The 13,977-nt window shown below is 50.0% G+C and overlaps 1 protein-coding gene across 9 annotated transcripts in view; it reads left to right on the forward strand.

Moving 5' to 3' along the window:
• The window catches only part of RPH3AL (rabphilin 3A like (without C2 domains)), a 35,858-nt gene extending 24,518 nt beyond the window's left edge, over window positions 1-11,340 (forward strand). For 5 of the 9 annotated variants that reach the window (XM_068210616.1, XM_068210623.1, XM_068210620.1 and 2 more), the window contains 3 exons: window positions 2,109-2,222; window positions 2,595-2,777; window positions 11,102-11,340. In XM_068210616.1, coding sequence (XP_068066717.1) covers window positions 2,109-2,222; window positions 2,595-2,777; window positions 11,102-11,157 — 353 coding nt within the window. In that variant the 3' untranslated portion in view covers window positions 11,158-11,340. Of the gene's footprint in view, window positions 1-2,108; window positions 2,223-2,569; window positions 2,906-8,650; window positions 8,939-11,101 lie in introns of those variants that run through there. The other 4 variants (XR_011005478.1, XM_068210619.1, XM_068210618.1 and 1 more) reach the window with 4 other exon arrangements.
• The last annotated feature ends 2,637 nt before the right edge of the window (window positions 11,341-13,977 follow it).

A 13,977-nucleotide genomic window follows, 5' to 3' on the forward strand; every position in this document is an offset into this window, starting at 1 on the left:
CAGGCAGCTAAAGTCACCTCCACTGATTCACTGGGGCCCTCTCCAAATAAATCCTGGCTCCCAGCATTTTCAGAGGATTCATGGGGGAAGGAGCTGTTCTGAGGAAATGGATTTTATGAATCCAGGAGAGAAAAAAAAAAAAAAAAGATGATGACCAAGTGGAACAGGACTTCATTTTCTGAGAGAACTGAGCAATAAGATGGTCAGAATGAGTCTTGCAGCTGAGATTTGGATTATATAGGAAAAAAATCCCACTCTGGTATGTTTGGATTGTTTTCAACAGTGTTTATACAGAACTCCCCACCTCTCCCAGGGAGTTCTGAAGATGTTTTTCCTGAAGATTTTTTTAGACAAACCTTTGCTTTGAGGACTTTAGCCAGCATTGCAGCCCCCCAGCTTGTAAAGGAGCCTTTTTCCCTGCCACAGCCCCTTTCCCTACAGGGAAAGGCTGTGCAGGGTGTGTGTGAGGAGCTGCCTGCCAGGGCAACTTCAGGAATGCTTTGCAATAACACTGGCTGCCAACTTTAATATCCTCAGAGATGTTAGCATTAGGTATTCATTCCTTTTTTAAATGAAATATTTTGTGTAGTACATTTCCTTGAATACAGGAGTGCCTGCAGAGGTGCTTGGCAGGAATATTTGACAGCTCCTGCTCAGTGCAAGGGGAAGGATTCCCATCCTCCTGCCCTGGGGAGTGCTGAAGGGTTTGGGCTGACACAGAGAGATGAACTGACAGCTCTGTGTCACCCCGTGGTTGTCACCTTGGTCCCCTGCACCCACGTCCCTCTCTGCTGGGGCACTGGCAGTAACACAGCGTGGGGATTGTTCAGTCACAGAGAAAATCACTTCTCATGGCAGTATGAGCTTCTGGAGACGTCCTGGTGGGTCTGAAAAAAATCCCCAGGGCTTCCCCTTTCCACAGGAGAGGCTGCAGGTTGCAGTGTTCCCTACTTTACCTGCTTTACATCCCTCATGGGCCGGTTTGGAATTTTCACCAGGAGTTGTGACCTGCTCTTTGAAGTGGCTGCTGAGCTGGCATCTGCCTGCTCAGATGGAGAAGTGCTGTAGGTGCAATCCCTCAAACAAAAACCAGATTTTTTTCTCATTTAACTCCTCCTCCTCAGCCCCACCATTTCTGTTCTGAGATCAAACCATCACAAAAGCCCAGGAATTGGGAAAAACACTATTTTCATTTTACCCAGAGCAGCTGGCAGTCGAGTTATCTTTTACACCAATATAAGCAGGAGAGGTGTTTGCATAATTGCATGGAAAAGTGGAAAGAACCTGCCAGTTTGGGAAGCTGTGTCTGGCAAAATGAGGCTCCTTCAGCTCTTTTGGACAATATGGGGAGTGGAAAGCAGCAGGAAGAGAGCCAGGATTCAGGGGGAAGAAAAACACAGAGGAAAAAAAAAAAGCAGTTTTGAAACAGAAGAGTCTCCTTGAAGAAAGGAGTGACTCTTGCCTTTGGAGCTTTGGGGATGTAGGAGTGACAAGAGTTTGCTGATGGGGATGATTTGATGTGCTCAGGATTTATCTGGTGTTTTCCTCTTAGATCCTGCCACACTTGAAATGCAGCTTGGAGGGAAACAGCCCCTCTCCCCACATTACCCAGGGGTGGAGCAGGTGCAGCCAGGACCCCTCCAGCTGCAGCTGAGCAGGATCCAGCCCTGTACCATCCCTTGGAGGGTCACTTGGTGTGGGAGGCAGCGAATGTCAGGAGCAGGGGGCGTGCTGGGGTGCTGGGATGGGGCAGTGGGAGCCGAGCCCCGTGCCTGGAGCAGCAAGGAGTGGCACAGGAGCACCCCCGTGGTCCCAGTCAGCTTTAGGAGAGAAACACTGGTGGTGCCTGCACCCTACAGAGGTACAAATCATCTGCAAGGAGTAAAACCAAGTTATAAATCATCTGCAAGGAGTAAAACCACGTCATGCTGGAGGGGACCAGCTGTGGGGGAACTGCAGGTGGGGTCTCCTTTGGAGAGGGAGAACGTGAGCAGCGAGTCAGCGTTTGTTCCTGTTTCACTTGGATCCATCTGGCAGCTCTTTGGGAAGTGTTGTGAACATTGTGAATAACTGTCTCTCTCCTCTCCTCCCCCTGATCTCTCCTGCAGTGGTTTCCAGTGACAGTGAGAGCGACTCGGAGCTCAGTTCCTCCAGCCTGGATGACAAAGCCATCCCCGTGGGATCAAAAGGCTCTCAAGGGACAAAGCTCCAGGCAGGAATGGGTGAGGAGCTGCAGTTCCTTGTGGCTGGAGGGTGGGAGGTGTAAAGTGCCTCAGTGTTTGGCTCTTGGCTCAGCTGCTTTCCTCCCCTCCTGGCTGTGCCAGGTGAGGGTCTGAGCCTTTCTCCCTGGCTCTTTCCATGGCCTGCAGCATTCCAGGAGCTGGGAGCTGCTCCTGGCAGCACATCCCTGGTCAGCTCCTCACTCCTGGCTGGAATCACTGGTGTTTCCTGGGAGCAGAGCACAAGAACTGGGGGTGACCCTGCTCCTGAGGGCTCCTGGCTGGAGCTGGGCTCTTCCTGCTCCAGTAGAACCCAGCTCAGTGTGCACAGCCCCTTCCCACTCCCTCAGCAGCATCTCTGTCCTGTCCCTGCAGCACCCACCAGGGGACCCAGCCAGGCCACCAGCAGAGCCCTGGGGACCCCCCAGCCCCCCCCGCTGTGGGGGAGCCACAGCAGCCTGGGCAGTGAGCAGGGGGCCGAGCTCAGCCCCACGGAGAGTGGCCAGAGTGACCAAGCCTCGGACAGGCGCCACAGCAACGCCGGCACCAGCACCCCTGGTAAGCTGCACCCCCTCTCCAGGCACATCCCTGCTTTTTGGGGCTGAATTCCCTGGAAGCACAGCTTTCCCAGAGGCTTTGTGTGCTTTCCCAGATGCACACAAAGCTGTGGCCCTGGGATCACTTTTCCCTGCTTCTTTTTTTTTTTTCTTTTTTTTTGTACTGGCAGATGCTGTCACATTGTCACACCTTCTTCCCTGAATGCAAAACCTTTTCTGCAACATGAGTAATGGTCTGGGGTGGGAGCTGCCTGCACCCACGGCCAGGAGCACTCAGAGCCTGGGGCTGTGGCCCTGCAGAGCCCTGGAGCTCCTCTCTGTCCTGCAGAGCCAGCAGAACAGACTGAGCTTCTCCTGAAGCAAAGCGAAGTCCAGCAGCTTTATGAGACCTAGTAACATTTTTCCTGAAGTGAGGTTGCTCTTAAAGCCAAGCATGGCTCTTCCCAGAACTCTGCAGTGCAGAAGAAAGACACTTTTCCCCCCTCAAAAACCTCAGAACAATTAAGTGACTGGGAAAGCAGAGGTTGCTATCACACCTGAAGCAGCTGAAAGAGATGCAAATGTGTTCTCTCTGCAGTTCCCACTAATTTAGTCACTAACCCCTCAAGTTATCATCCAGCCCTGCTCCCTCCCAAGCATTCCTGCCCTCTGAACTGCCTCTCCTGTTCTTCCTGAGCCTGCTTGGTGCTGGCCATATTGAGGCATAAATTGGATTAGAGAGAGCAGGTTCATCCTTGAGTCGTGGTCCCACTCCCTCCCCGTGCTTCCTGCTAGAAACAGGCAGCACAAAATTGTTCCTCTGCTCTTCCCTCCCTCCCCAGCTTCCAGGAACTTGCTATTTTCCTTTAGTTTTTCACCAGGCAAACCAAACAAGTGATTCTTCTGCTCCGTCCTTCCTCCCCCTGGGTTAGAGCCTGCCCTGGGCTGGGTGGTTTGTTTTAAGCTCCCCTTGAGCAGGATTAGAGAGGGTGGATTCCTGCTGCCTGTGGAGAGGAGCTGCAGATTGTCCTGCGGGATTGGAGTGGGTGTTGGTGGACAGCAGGTAACCCTTTGGGTGCTGCCTCTGATGGATGGATGGATGAATGGATGGATGGATGGATGGATGGATGGATCGATCCACTCCTGGACAGTGTGTTTGTACTCAGCATTTCTCTGCCTGCTCTTTGTGCCAGCTGCTGCCTGGCCATGACAGTGCAAACACTCTTTCAGAGGCAAAAAAAAAAAAAACAAAACTCTTTTTCCTGCTAAAAACTCCATATGCAAAGCTTGGCACAAGGAGTCAGATCTTTCCAGTGGGATCTCCCCGTGTAGATGGGGGAGAGCTAAAGTGACAGGCAACATGGGCAGATTTTAAAAAAGGAAAACTGTAGCAATCTCCTGAGCCCAGTTATAGTTGGCCCTGAGATGTAGAGAGGATCCTGCTAAGGAAAAGATTAAGCCAGGTTGGCTGCCTAGGGAGTTTCTGTAAAGATCTTTATTATATCTGGGGTCATTTATTTCTCAGTGTTCCTGCAGAAGGGGCTGCTTTGTTCAGACAAGAGCCCTGGGACAGGGGCTCCGTGGCCTCCCAAATCCAGGCAGGGAGGCAGGAAATCAGCAGTGAGTACTTGAGTACCTGTGGGTGCCTCTCTTTGCCAACAAACAGAGACTGTCTTGCTGTTGATCGATTTAAGGAGTGATGGGTGCTGGATGTCAGGGCTGACAAAACTCTTCCCAGCATCTCCCTGCCTGTGGGACAGCCCCCGAGCTCTGCCCTGCCCCAAAAGCAGAGCAGATCCTTCCTCATTTCAGCTGCTGATCCTCAGCTGCAGAATGGGGCTGTTAAAAGTTGATTTTCTGTGGTTCCTCTGCACCTTTAGAACACCCTGTCAGGAGCAATTTTTGCTCCATATTATCACCTCAGGTGTTGTTCCACCAGTGACTTTCTTTGCACTCCTTTTCTCACCTCTGCTCTAACTCCGCTCTCAAGTGCGACTTTGCAGAGCATCCTGAAATCCCAGGCCACCTCCAGAGCAGGGAACTGGGGAATGGTGCTGCAAAAGCAGCTGCTCTCACAGTCCTGGGCTCTTTCAGCCTGAAGGCCAAGCCAGCAGCAGGGTTTTGGCCAAGGGAAGACTAGGAGCTGTTCAGGAGAGGTTGGAGGTTTCCAGTGCGCTGCTCCAGCTCCGCCTGGGCTTTGCTGAGGCAGATAATGAAGCCTGGAGTTTGTCATAAAATGACTCATTGTCAGAGCTGCGTTGGGATTTAGGCAACCTCAGCCCGTGAGCCAAAGTTTCAGAAGAGTGGTGACTTGAGAGGCTGCCAATTTTTTTTTTTTTTTTTTTTTTAATATATTTTTTTTACCACCTGCTCTCAAAGCCTTTCAAAAGCCCTGTTTTCTGAGGGGCTGGTGTTCCTTCTGCTTCTGAAGCTCCAGTTCCTGGAGGTGCCTGCTCTGACCTGATAGCTTTCAAGAGGAAGGTCGCACACTCATTGTCCTGAAGAATGTTTTATCCTGAATAAAATTAAATTTGCACATATGGAAGAAGCAGAGTCTTACTTTTCCCTCTTGCTCCCAGCTAGGGCAGGTGACTCACCTTGTTCTGGCTGCACAGCTGATGCTGAGTGATGCCTTAAAAAACAGCCAAATCCTCACTTGTGTTGATTATGACATTTTTATTAAGGAAGGGGAATATTAAACCAAATGAAACAATGAAATAATCAATATCTTACAGTGGAGGGAGCCCAGGGAGAGCTTTTAATGGAGATAACAAATCCGAGCTTGGGCCTGCTGCAGGGGGTAAATTAAAGCAAAGTCATCTCCCCTCACATCAGCAGCAAGTTCTGCATTGATGGGTGCCAGCTGATGGGGTTCTCAGCATCTTCTGAGGGATTTGTCCCAGAAATGGTGAATCCTGCTGGCTGTTCCATGAGCAGCTGGCTGCTGGGGAATGGGGAACGAGCCTGGCATGGGCTGTGGGGCTGGAGAAAGCTCTGCTGGAATCAGGTCTGAGAGGCAGCCACGAGAGAAACTAATGAGTGAGTGCAAATCACAGCCTCCCCTTCTCTGCCTGCTTGCCAATGTGTTGTCTAAATCATTAATACTTAAAGAGTGGTGCAGCAGCTGGCACTTCAACAGAGCCACGTTAAAGAGGGCTGGGAGCTGAGACGAGGGTGGCACTGCCCTGCTGAGGGGCAGGAAATGTTCTGGTTTGCAAGCACGGGGTGAGACCTGCTGGAAAGATCCCCAGATGTCATCAGGTCCAGCCTGCGCCCTTCTCCTGCGTCTCCTGGGTACCTCCTTTATGCTGGGAGAGGCTGAGCAGAGCTGAGGGAGATGGACAGGGAGTGCTGCTTCCAGCTCTCTTAATTTGGGGAGATTTATGCCCTGTCCTTCAGGAGCTGACTGGATTTAGAAATGAGGTGGTGTCTCTCTGTGGGCTCAGTGCCTCCCTGGCTGGGGTAGGCATCCACTTTTGCTCATAAATATTCAAGCTGTTAATACATGAGCCAGGCAGAGCCATTCAGCATTATTGTCGTGGCACAAAATTCTCTGGGCATCTTTGAAGTTAAAGCATTAAGTTCTATTTTCACTTCCATTCTTCTTCTCAGATGTCTGCTTTGCTCCCTCAGGGACTATGAGGAGGTAACATTTTGCTTCAGTGGGTCTGACTGCTCCATTCCATGTAGGAAGAAAAAAAAAATGTCCTAACAGTAATTAGGCTCCAAATGAGGTAGTAATTTCTTTAATTACTTGCTTCATGGCAGTCTTTGGGGAGTTGACTTTTGTTTTCCTGTGCTTGGTGAGAAAGTTGCTTAAATGTTTTCAGACTTGTTCCTTGTTTGTGTGGATTTCCAGCAGGCTGGAAGAGGTGGGAAATCCCTGCTCCTTCTCCCTCTGCCTGCATGTAGGGCACAGTTTGGGAAGGACAGAGGGATCAGATATGAAGGAAAGACCCTCACCCACGCCCAGCCTCTCCCATCCAAGCCTCTGCTCCCTTCACTGGCTGCCTCATCAAACTTTGGGCACTGCTCTTTATCCCCTTTTTCTCAGAGCTCGCTGGGTTTTCCTGCTGCCAGGGAGGATAAGTTGTCTGTCTTCCCCAAAGTGAAAAAACTGAATTGTGCCTTCATGGCTGAGGAGCTTTGAGCTGTCTCTGCCTCCTCATATCCACAGAGCACCAAGTGGTCCTGCTGTACTTATAAATAAAACATAGCTTTGGGTAGTGGCAGCATTAGGAAATTATTCAAGGTTTGCATTCCAGATACAATGCATTTGTAAATATGAACCTCAGGAGAAGCCTGTGCCCCCTTCCCTGTTTGAGGGAATTAAAATATTTTCATCCTCGAGTGGTAGAAGCAAAACATCTTCAGCTCTTTCAAGCCCGCCTTGGAGTTAAGTGAATAAAGGCTCGAGTAACTAAAAAATAAATTACTTTCACTATTCCTGTAGTTCTTTCTGGAGTTTTAAATTGAAGGCTTCTTCCTTCAAAATAGAGGGACGACAAAGATTCATTCTCTCGGCTCTTTCACTCAATATATCAGGAAACAAGTCTGCTGCTGAGGATGAAACTCCTATTTTTGTGCCTTCTTTCCCACTGCAGAGGTCTGTGCTTTGGTCTTTGATCAAGCAGCCTGTCTGGCCTCCTGTCCCCACCTCCTCAGACTCAATCTCTGCCCTCTGCAATGCATTTACTCCTCACGCCCCCAACTTCCCATTCAGCATTTTGCACAAAGCACCAAGGGCAAGAGTTGATGTCACCTTTGCAAACAAAGCAGGAAAGAAAGAGCAGGGGGAGTCAGCGAGAAGTGAATAGCCTGGGTTTTGGAGTCTTTGTAAACACAGAGAGGTTCTGTGGTTGTCTTTTAACAGGGATGTCAGGCAGCAGCTGGGGGGAGGAATTTGCTCTGGGACTCCTTGAACAATTCTCACTGAACGCTGTGATTCCCCTGTCCTTCCTCCAAGAGGAGGAGCTGTGTGTCCCAGCAGAGCCTGAGCTTGGCCTGAAGGGATCAGCTCAGGTTTGTTCGGTCAACAGGAGACCAGAATCTGGAGCAGAGCAGATCCTGTGCCCATCCCCAGCCGTAGGCAAGGGCCACCTCTGTGGCAGGCACATTCTTCTCTCTCTCAGGATTTTTCATAGAGGAGTACAGAGAGAAGAAAGAGAAAACAATTTCTATTTCTGCTCCTTGTTTTCCCATGTGGAATGTGTTTGGAGAATTGTTTACCTGGGGCGATTGCTTGGTTGGATTCTGGTGAGGATTGTTTGAGCTGATGGCCAATCCAACCCACCTGTGGCTGGACTCTCAAGAGAGGTCACCAGTTGTTAGTGAGATATGGTAGTTAGAAAAGTAGGTCTGTAGTTTTAGTATCTCCTTTAAACAGTATATTAATGTATTATAGCATAGTTATAATAAAGAAATCATTCAGCCTTCTGAACTGGAGTCAGACACCAGCATTTCTTCCCACCGGGTTCACCTGCATTTACAGTACACATCCTGCTGTGGCTGCTGTCTGTGGCCCAGGCACGTGGAGAGCAGCAAGGTCTCATGGCAGATCTGCTCTGCCACCCCTCAGAGCTGAGCTTTGGCTGTCTCTCTGACCTGGGGAGCACGTGCTGAAGGAGCACTTCTAGCAGCACAACTCCTCATTTCTCCTCCTTTCCACATTTCCTTCCCCTGGCTTTTCTTCCTTTAATCGAGTCTAATGGGCCCTGACTGCTGGACTAATGATGCATAGATGTTCTCTTTATTATTTTTAGGAAGCTCTTAAAATGGCACTGAACACACAAAAGCAACGTGAAATAACTTGGTGGAGTCTCTCCCCTTCGCTGCTTTCCAAACAAAACTTTTATTATTTGTTTATTTAACTTTTATCCTTTATTTCTTTTGAAGGCAGACGACGAGTCCACACCAGAACACGACTCTGATGGGGGTGAAGATGGAGCTGCTTTTTCCTGGATCCAGCACTGCCACTCCTCAGATTCCACTCCAGACAGGAACTGCTGCCAGTGGTGACTTTGTGATGCTCTTCCACAGGCCCTGGCAACACGGTGGCACCTGGGACAGCACCTGCCTGTCCTCTGAGAGCCCCAGCAGAGAGCCTGGGGCTGTCATTCGCCCGTGGCTCCCATGGGGAAGGTGCTCCCTGTGTTTGCTGTCCTCCTTCTGCTTGGAGTGAGTTTGGAGGGGGCATCGGGAGCCAGAAGTTCCTGATGAACCTGGTGAAGTCGTGCTCCTGTTCCCTCCCTCCCTCTCTGCTCAGGGTAAAGGAACACTCCAAGGAGTTTGCTGTGATTTTTTCACTCCTCTTGGCCGTGCACTGGCTCGTGGGAGGCTGGGGGTCAGGGGAGATGTGTGTTTGCTGCAGCTCCTGGGGGGAGCACACCCAGCTGGCTGCCTGTGAGTACCCAAATTGGATAAAAGCTTTCAATTGGCTTTATCTTGTAAAGCTCTGCAGATTCCCCTCCCACGTGCACACCTTACATGAGCAAGGGCCTTTCTTTTGCCTTTTTTCTGGAAGTCTTGAGCATCTGGCTGACTCTGGTGGTGTCATCATGAGTCAGGCTGCTGAAAACTGCATGCCCTGGTCCTGCTTATCCTCCAGAATGGACAATTTCCCTCTAAGGCCTGACAGATGAGAAAAATCAAATTACCTCACATCTTGAGAGCAATTAGATCTTTGAAGACCTGAACAAAACCCACACTGGGAGTCTGTGGATTTTATTAAATGCTTTGGAGCTGACCTGTCTATTATGAAGAAACAAAGGATTCCAAAAAGTTCCCTCTGAAATCATGGAGTTAAAGGCAATTTGTGCCCATTAGTGGCAGCCTTTCCCCTCGGTTATTTCTCTTTTGTTCTGTTTTCCTTTGCTCTGGGCACTTGATGTGCATGTAGAGTGTGTTCTTACAAATGGCTGCATATGAAGATAAATGAGATTGGGTGCTGGAACACTCTGGCAGGAGATTGGAAATCAATCCCTGACTTGCTTTTTAGATGAGCATGGCCCAACAGAGGGCCATTCCCTCACTGCTCCCCCAGCTCATGTGCTGTGGCAGGCTGCTGGTGAAATGCTCCAGCCCTTCCTCTGTGATCTGTTCCTGCCCTTTTACAAATGAAAACAAAACCTTTGGGGCCCCTGGGCTCCCTGAGATGGCAGAAAAAGAAATCACTGAGTGTGGAGTCCACACCATCAGTGCTGGAGAGAGCAAGGGATGAGGTTGTTTTCCAGTGAGGGATGTTTTATGGCGTGGTCTGTTGTTAACCTGGCCATTAACTGCATCTATGGAATGGGTAATGCCAAAACCATCAGCTGTATCTGAAATAGTAACTCCAGCTGTCAGGTTTTGCTGAAATACTGGTGTGGTTTCAGAGCTGTTTCTTCTGAGAGCTGTAGGGTCTTCAATTTCCAGTGTGTTTAGGCACCAAAAAGAGTTCTGTTTTGCCTTGAAGCTTTTGACAGTCCAAGGGAGGCTTGTCTTGCTCATTACTGCAGTGCCTCAGACAGCCTGGCCTGCCAGCCAAAGTTAAATCTACAGCAGAAGGAGAAGGAAAAAGACTTATAGGAATTGACTCTGTTTTCTTTAAACCTGTTACTTTCTCATCACCAGCTCTACACTGAGTTGGAAAGAGCTTTTAAAATCGGGAGTGTCATTTCTGACTCTCCTTGAGTCCCTGTGCTTCACTCCAGGGCAGTGCAGGCAGGTCACTCGTGTCCCCATTCCCACTCTCATTTCCCACACTGGGAGGTGCCAGCTCTGCACAGGAGCCTGGGAATCCCTGCTGTGCCACTGTGAGGCATGAGCTTGATTTTTAACTGAGGCCAGCTTTTATAAAACACTCTCAGAGATACATTTGACATTGCTCTGGTGCTAGTGAGACTGGAAATTTTTCTTTCTTACCTGTATATTTTAACTCCATGGAGTAATTCCACCTGAGTTTGAACCAGAATTGTTCAATCAGCTGTGGAAAGACTCCTGTTGGATTGAGGGAAGAATCTGGTCCTGGACAATGTGATCCAGGCACAACTGAATGTGATAGAGGAACATCTGCAGCTCTGTGCACTACTTTATTTTGAAGACCACTTTTTCCTTTGTGGTGATTCTCTTGGTTGTGTTTTGCAGCTTCTTTGTTGAAATAACCTGTCTTTTGGGCCAGCTCAATGTGGGCAAGAAGAGCTCAGTGAATGTGCTTAGTCTGCTCTGGTCATTTGTGTTTATTATTTTCTTGTTCTCATCTCCATCCCTCACAACTTTTATGTGGTGTTTTACTACTGGAAACAATAAAGCTTTTGCTCAGTAACAGCTCCTTGCCATTTGTGAAACAGTAAAAAAGGTTTTTTGTAGATATTCTCCACATCCTCCAGGAAGGCAAGACAATCACCCAGCCAGTGGAACAGTGATTCGTGTGGCTGGACTTTAATTGAATCCTGCACCTGAAAGTCACCTTTTGTCTTGTCCCCTCCTCTGTGCCTCGTGCTGGCATTGGCAGGGGCACAGATCTGCTCCTCAGCCCCTCCGTGAAGGTTTTCCACACTGCAACCAAGACTCACAAAGCAGCAGCAATTGTCCTTTTGTCAAGTGCTGTCCCCACAGCCTCCCGAGGCTCTCTGACAAGCAGCGTCCATTAAACTTGGCCCACAAAGAAGTGCCTCTGTGTCTCCTCATTGTTTGCCGAGCTTGCGCAGCCCTGGCTCTGCTGTTCCCTCAGCATTCAGCCTCAAGGTTTCAAATAGCTTTTTAATCTGTTTTTGCTTTCCCCCGTTCTAAAAGCGCCTCAGTAATTGCTGTTGGGATTGTTCTGCTGGGGAGCTGCCATCAGGCCAAGGATGGAGTGTGTCAAGGACTGAGCAGCTCTTGTGCTGCTGCTTCCCCTCTCCGCTTGCCATGACAACAGCCACCAGATGGGAGAGTCAGCTGTGGGATCTCTGCGAGTCAGAAACACTGCCCGTGGATTGCCAAGCTCCCCTGGTTGGTTTTTACACTTTATTTTGGGAGGGGAGGGCAGTGCTTCCCCCGTCAGAGCCATCTGCACAGCCAAAGCGAATGGGCGACCAGCTGGTGTTTGGGCAACGTGGTTCTGGCCACTGCTGAGTCTGGAGAGTCAGCAGGAGGGCTTGGACAGTGAGACAAACTGGCAAATGACCTCTGGAGCTCATTTGTGAGATTGAGCTTGGCAGCAGTTGCTCCCCTCCCCTCCCAGAAGTTGTTTCCTTCAAGGGGAGAGGGCTGGCGGGGTCTCACCAGCTCCCCTCTCCCTTTTCTTCCTCCCATCCCTTTGTTCCTCCCCACCTTGGAGACTGCTCTCCCACCCTGCTCTGCAGGTGGGTGTGATGGACAGGCAGTTCAGGGAAGCCTTTTGGAAGGGCTGATGCTGCACTCACATAATGAGGCTTTCAGCAGGCGTGGGTGAGTTTTCAGCAGGTGATGGGTCAGCACCTTGTGGGACACTTCCATCCTGAGCTGCTCATCCAGAGTCCTCCCTGACCATTTCCTCTGGCAGCAGCATGTTCAGGTAGTGCTGGAATCGCACGAGGTGAGGATCTTGCCTTTACTCCACGGCAGAGCAGACAGGAACACGATGCCAGATGTCACCTCCTCCCACTTCTTATCAGCCTGGTGACTTGCTGCTAATCAGAGCCTTATCAGGAGAGGGTGCTGGCAGAGACGCCTCTCCCCCGAGTGTGACTGACCTGTGATTTCAGAGCTGACAAATTCCCACAGGACCGTGGCTGCTTTTAGTTATTTGCAATTATGCAAACTTCTGTTCCAGCTCTGCTGTCCCATCCCGTGGGAGCAGCCCCTGGGGTGTGGGAGCTGCCCTGGTCTCGGGGTTTGGGACTGGATTTGGGAGCTGGCTGGAGACATCACACCTCTGAGACTGGTCCTAACAACCCTGCACTGCTGCTGGGTGTTTCAGAGACTCATCCTCAAAAGAATCCCCAGACTGATCCAGCCCCTGGGACAGCAGCTGGATCACCCGGAGCAGCTGATTCCAGCATTCTTTATTTCTCAGCTGGTGAAGCCAAGCCCAAGAGACCAAGAAAATCTCAGTGACCAGCTGAGCCCCACTGTGGGAGAGCAGGGGCAGGAGGAGCAGCCGTGGAGCTGCTGACAGAACAGACTTTCATCTTCAAATGGCACTCGTGCAAAATTAAACCCCTCCAAGCAATCACACCGTGGCCGTTCAAATGGTGCCTCGGAGGAAAGAAAAAATAAACTGAGAAATGCAAATGAGGGATGTAAATCTTCCAGGCTGTCTGGGAGGTACCTGTTTAATTAGCATCATTGAGCAGCCTTGATGTGGTAAGTGCTGAGGAGGAAACTTGCCAAAATTCCCCCGGTTTTGATAGCAGGTGACTCGTGTTCTGTTTGAATTTCCACCTTGTGATTGTTTTTCTGTACTTGCCAGAGTTGCTGTGCTGCCTGTAGCATGAGCAATTGGCTCTTGTGTCCTGGGCATCTTGGCATGGAATTTATTCTTGTGATAAATAAGAATATCCCTGTGAGGGTGTGGGTTAGGGAGTTCCTGGGCCTTTGTTTCTCCCTCACCCCTGCCTATCCCAGCTCTCTGGTGCTAATTGGTACCACATGGATATTTTCAACACTGATAATGTCTGTGAGTTGCCTGGGAATTGCAGGTGAGGCTTTCCCCGAGGTGCTGCGGATCCCTCTGGCAGGCTCTGGATCGTGCTGTTTCACAGATCTCTGTTCCTGACCTGTCACCGTGGGAGATGCTGGGATTAGGATGATGGAGTGCTTAGAGAGGATAAACAATAATGATGCTACACCCAAACAATGCTTTTCACTTCCCTCCTTTCTTTTTCTGTCGGTTCCCCATTCAAGCTTAATAAGATCAGTGCAGATAATTTCTGCATTTGTGCAAAACATCATTTTCCTCCTGTGCTTTGCCAGCTGCACTGCAGTCGGGAAGGCAAATTCACACTTTCTTCTGCTTGGGTCTGAATGGGTGCATCTGTTCCTCGAAGATAGGGAAAGGAGGGTGAAAGGGCTGGAAGGGGAGAGTAGAAATCAGATGCAGCCTGGTACATTACCTCTGTGGAGAGGGAAACGTGCAGGAGTCCGATTTTTGCAGCACAGGCTCAGTCCTGATGTATTTTGGAGGTGGGAGAGGCAGAAAAGGGCTTTTGCCTCATGGGGCAGCACAGCCACCCCACAGTGGGGCAGGGGTGCCCCAGGGAGCTCAGCCCCACCGTGACCAA

This window comes from Anomalospiza imberbis, chromosome 20, assembly GCF_031753505.1.
Source record: "Anomalospiza imberbis isolate Cuckoo-Finch-1a 21T00152 chromosome 20, ASM3175350v1, whole genome shotgun sequence".
In the NCBI taxonomy this organism is placed as follows: Eukaryota; Metazoa; Chordata; class Aves; order Passeriformes; family Viduidae; genus Anomalospiza; species Anomalospiza imberbis.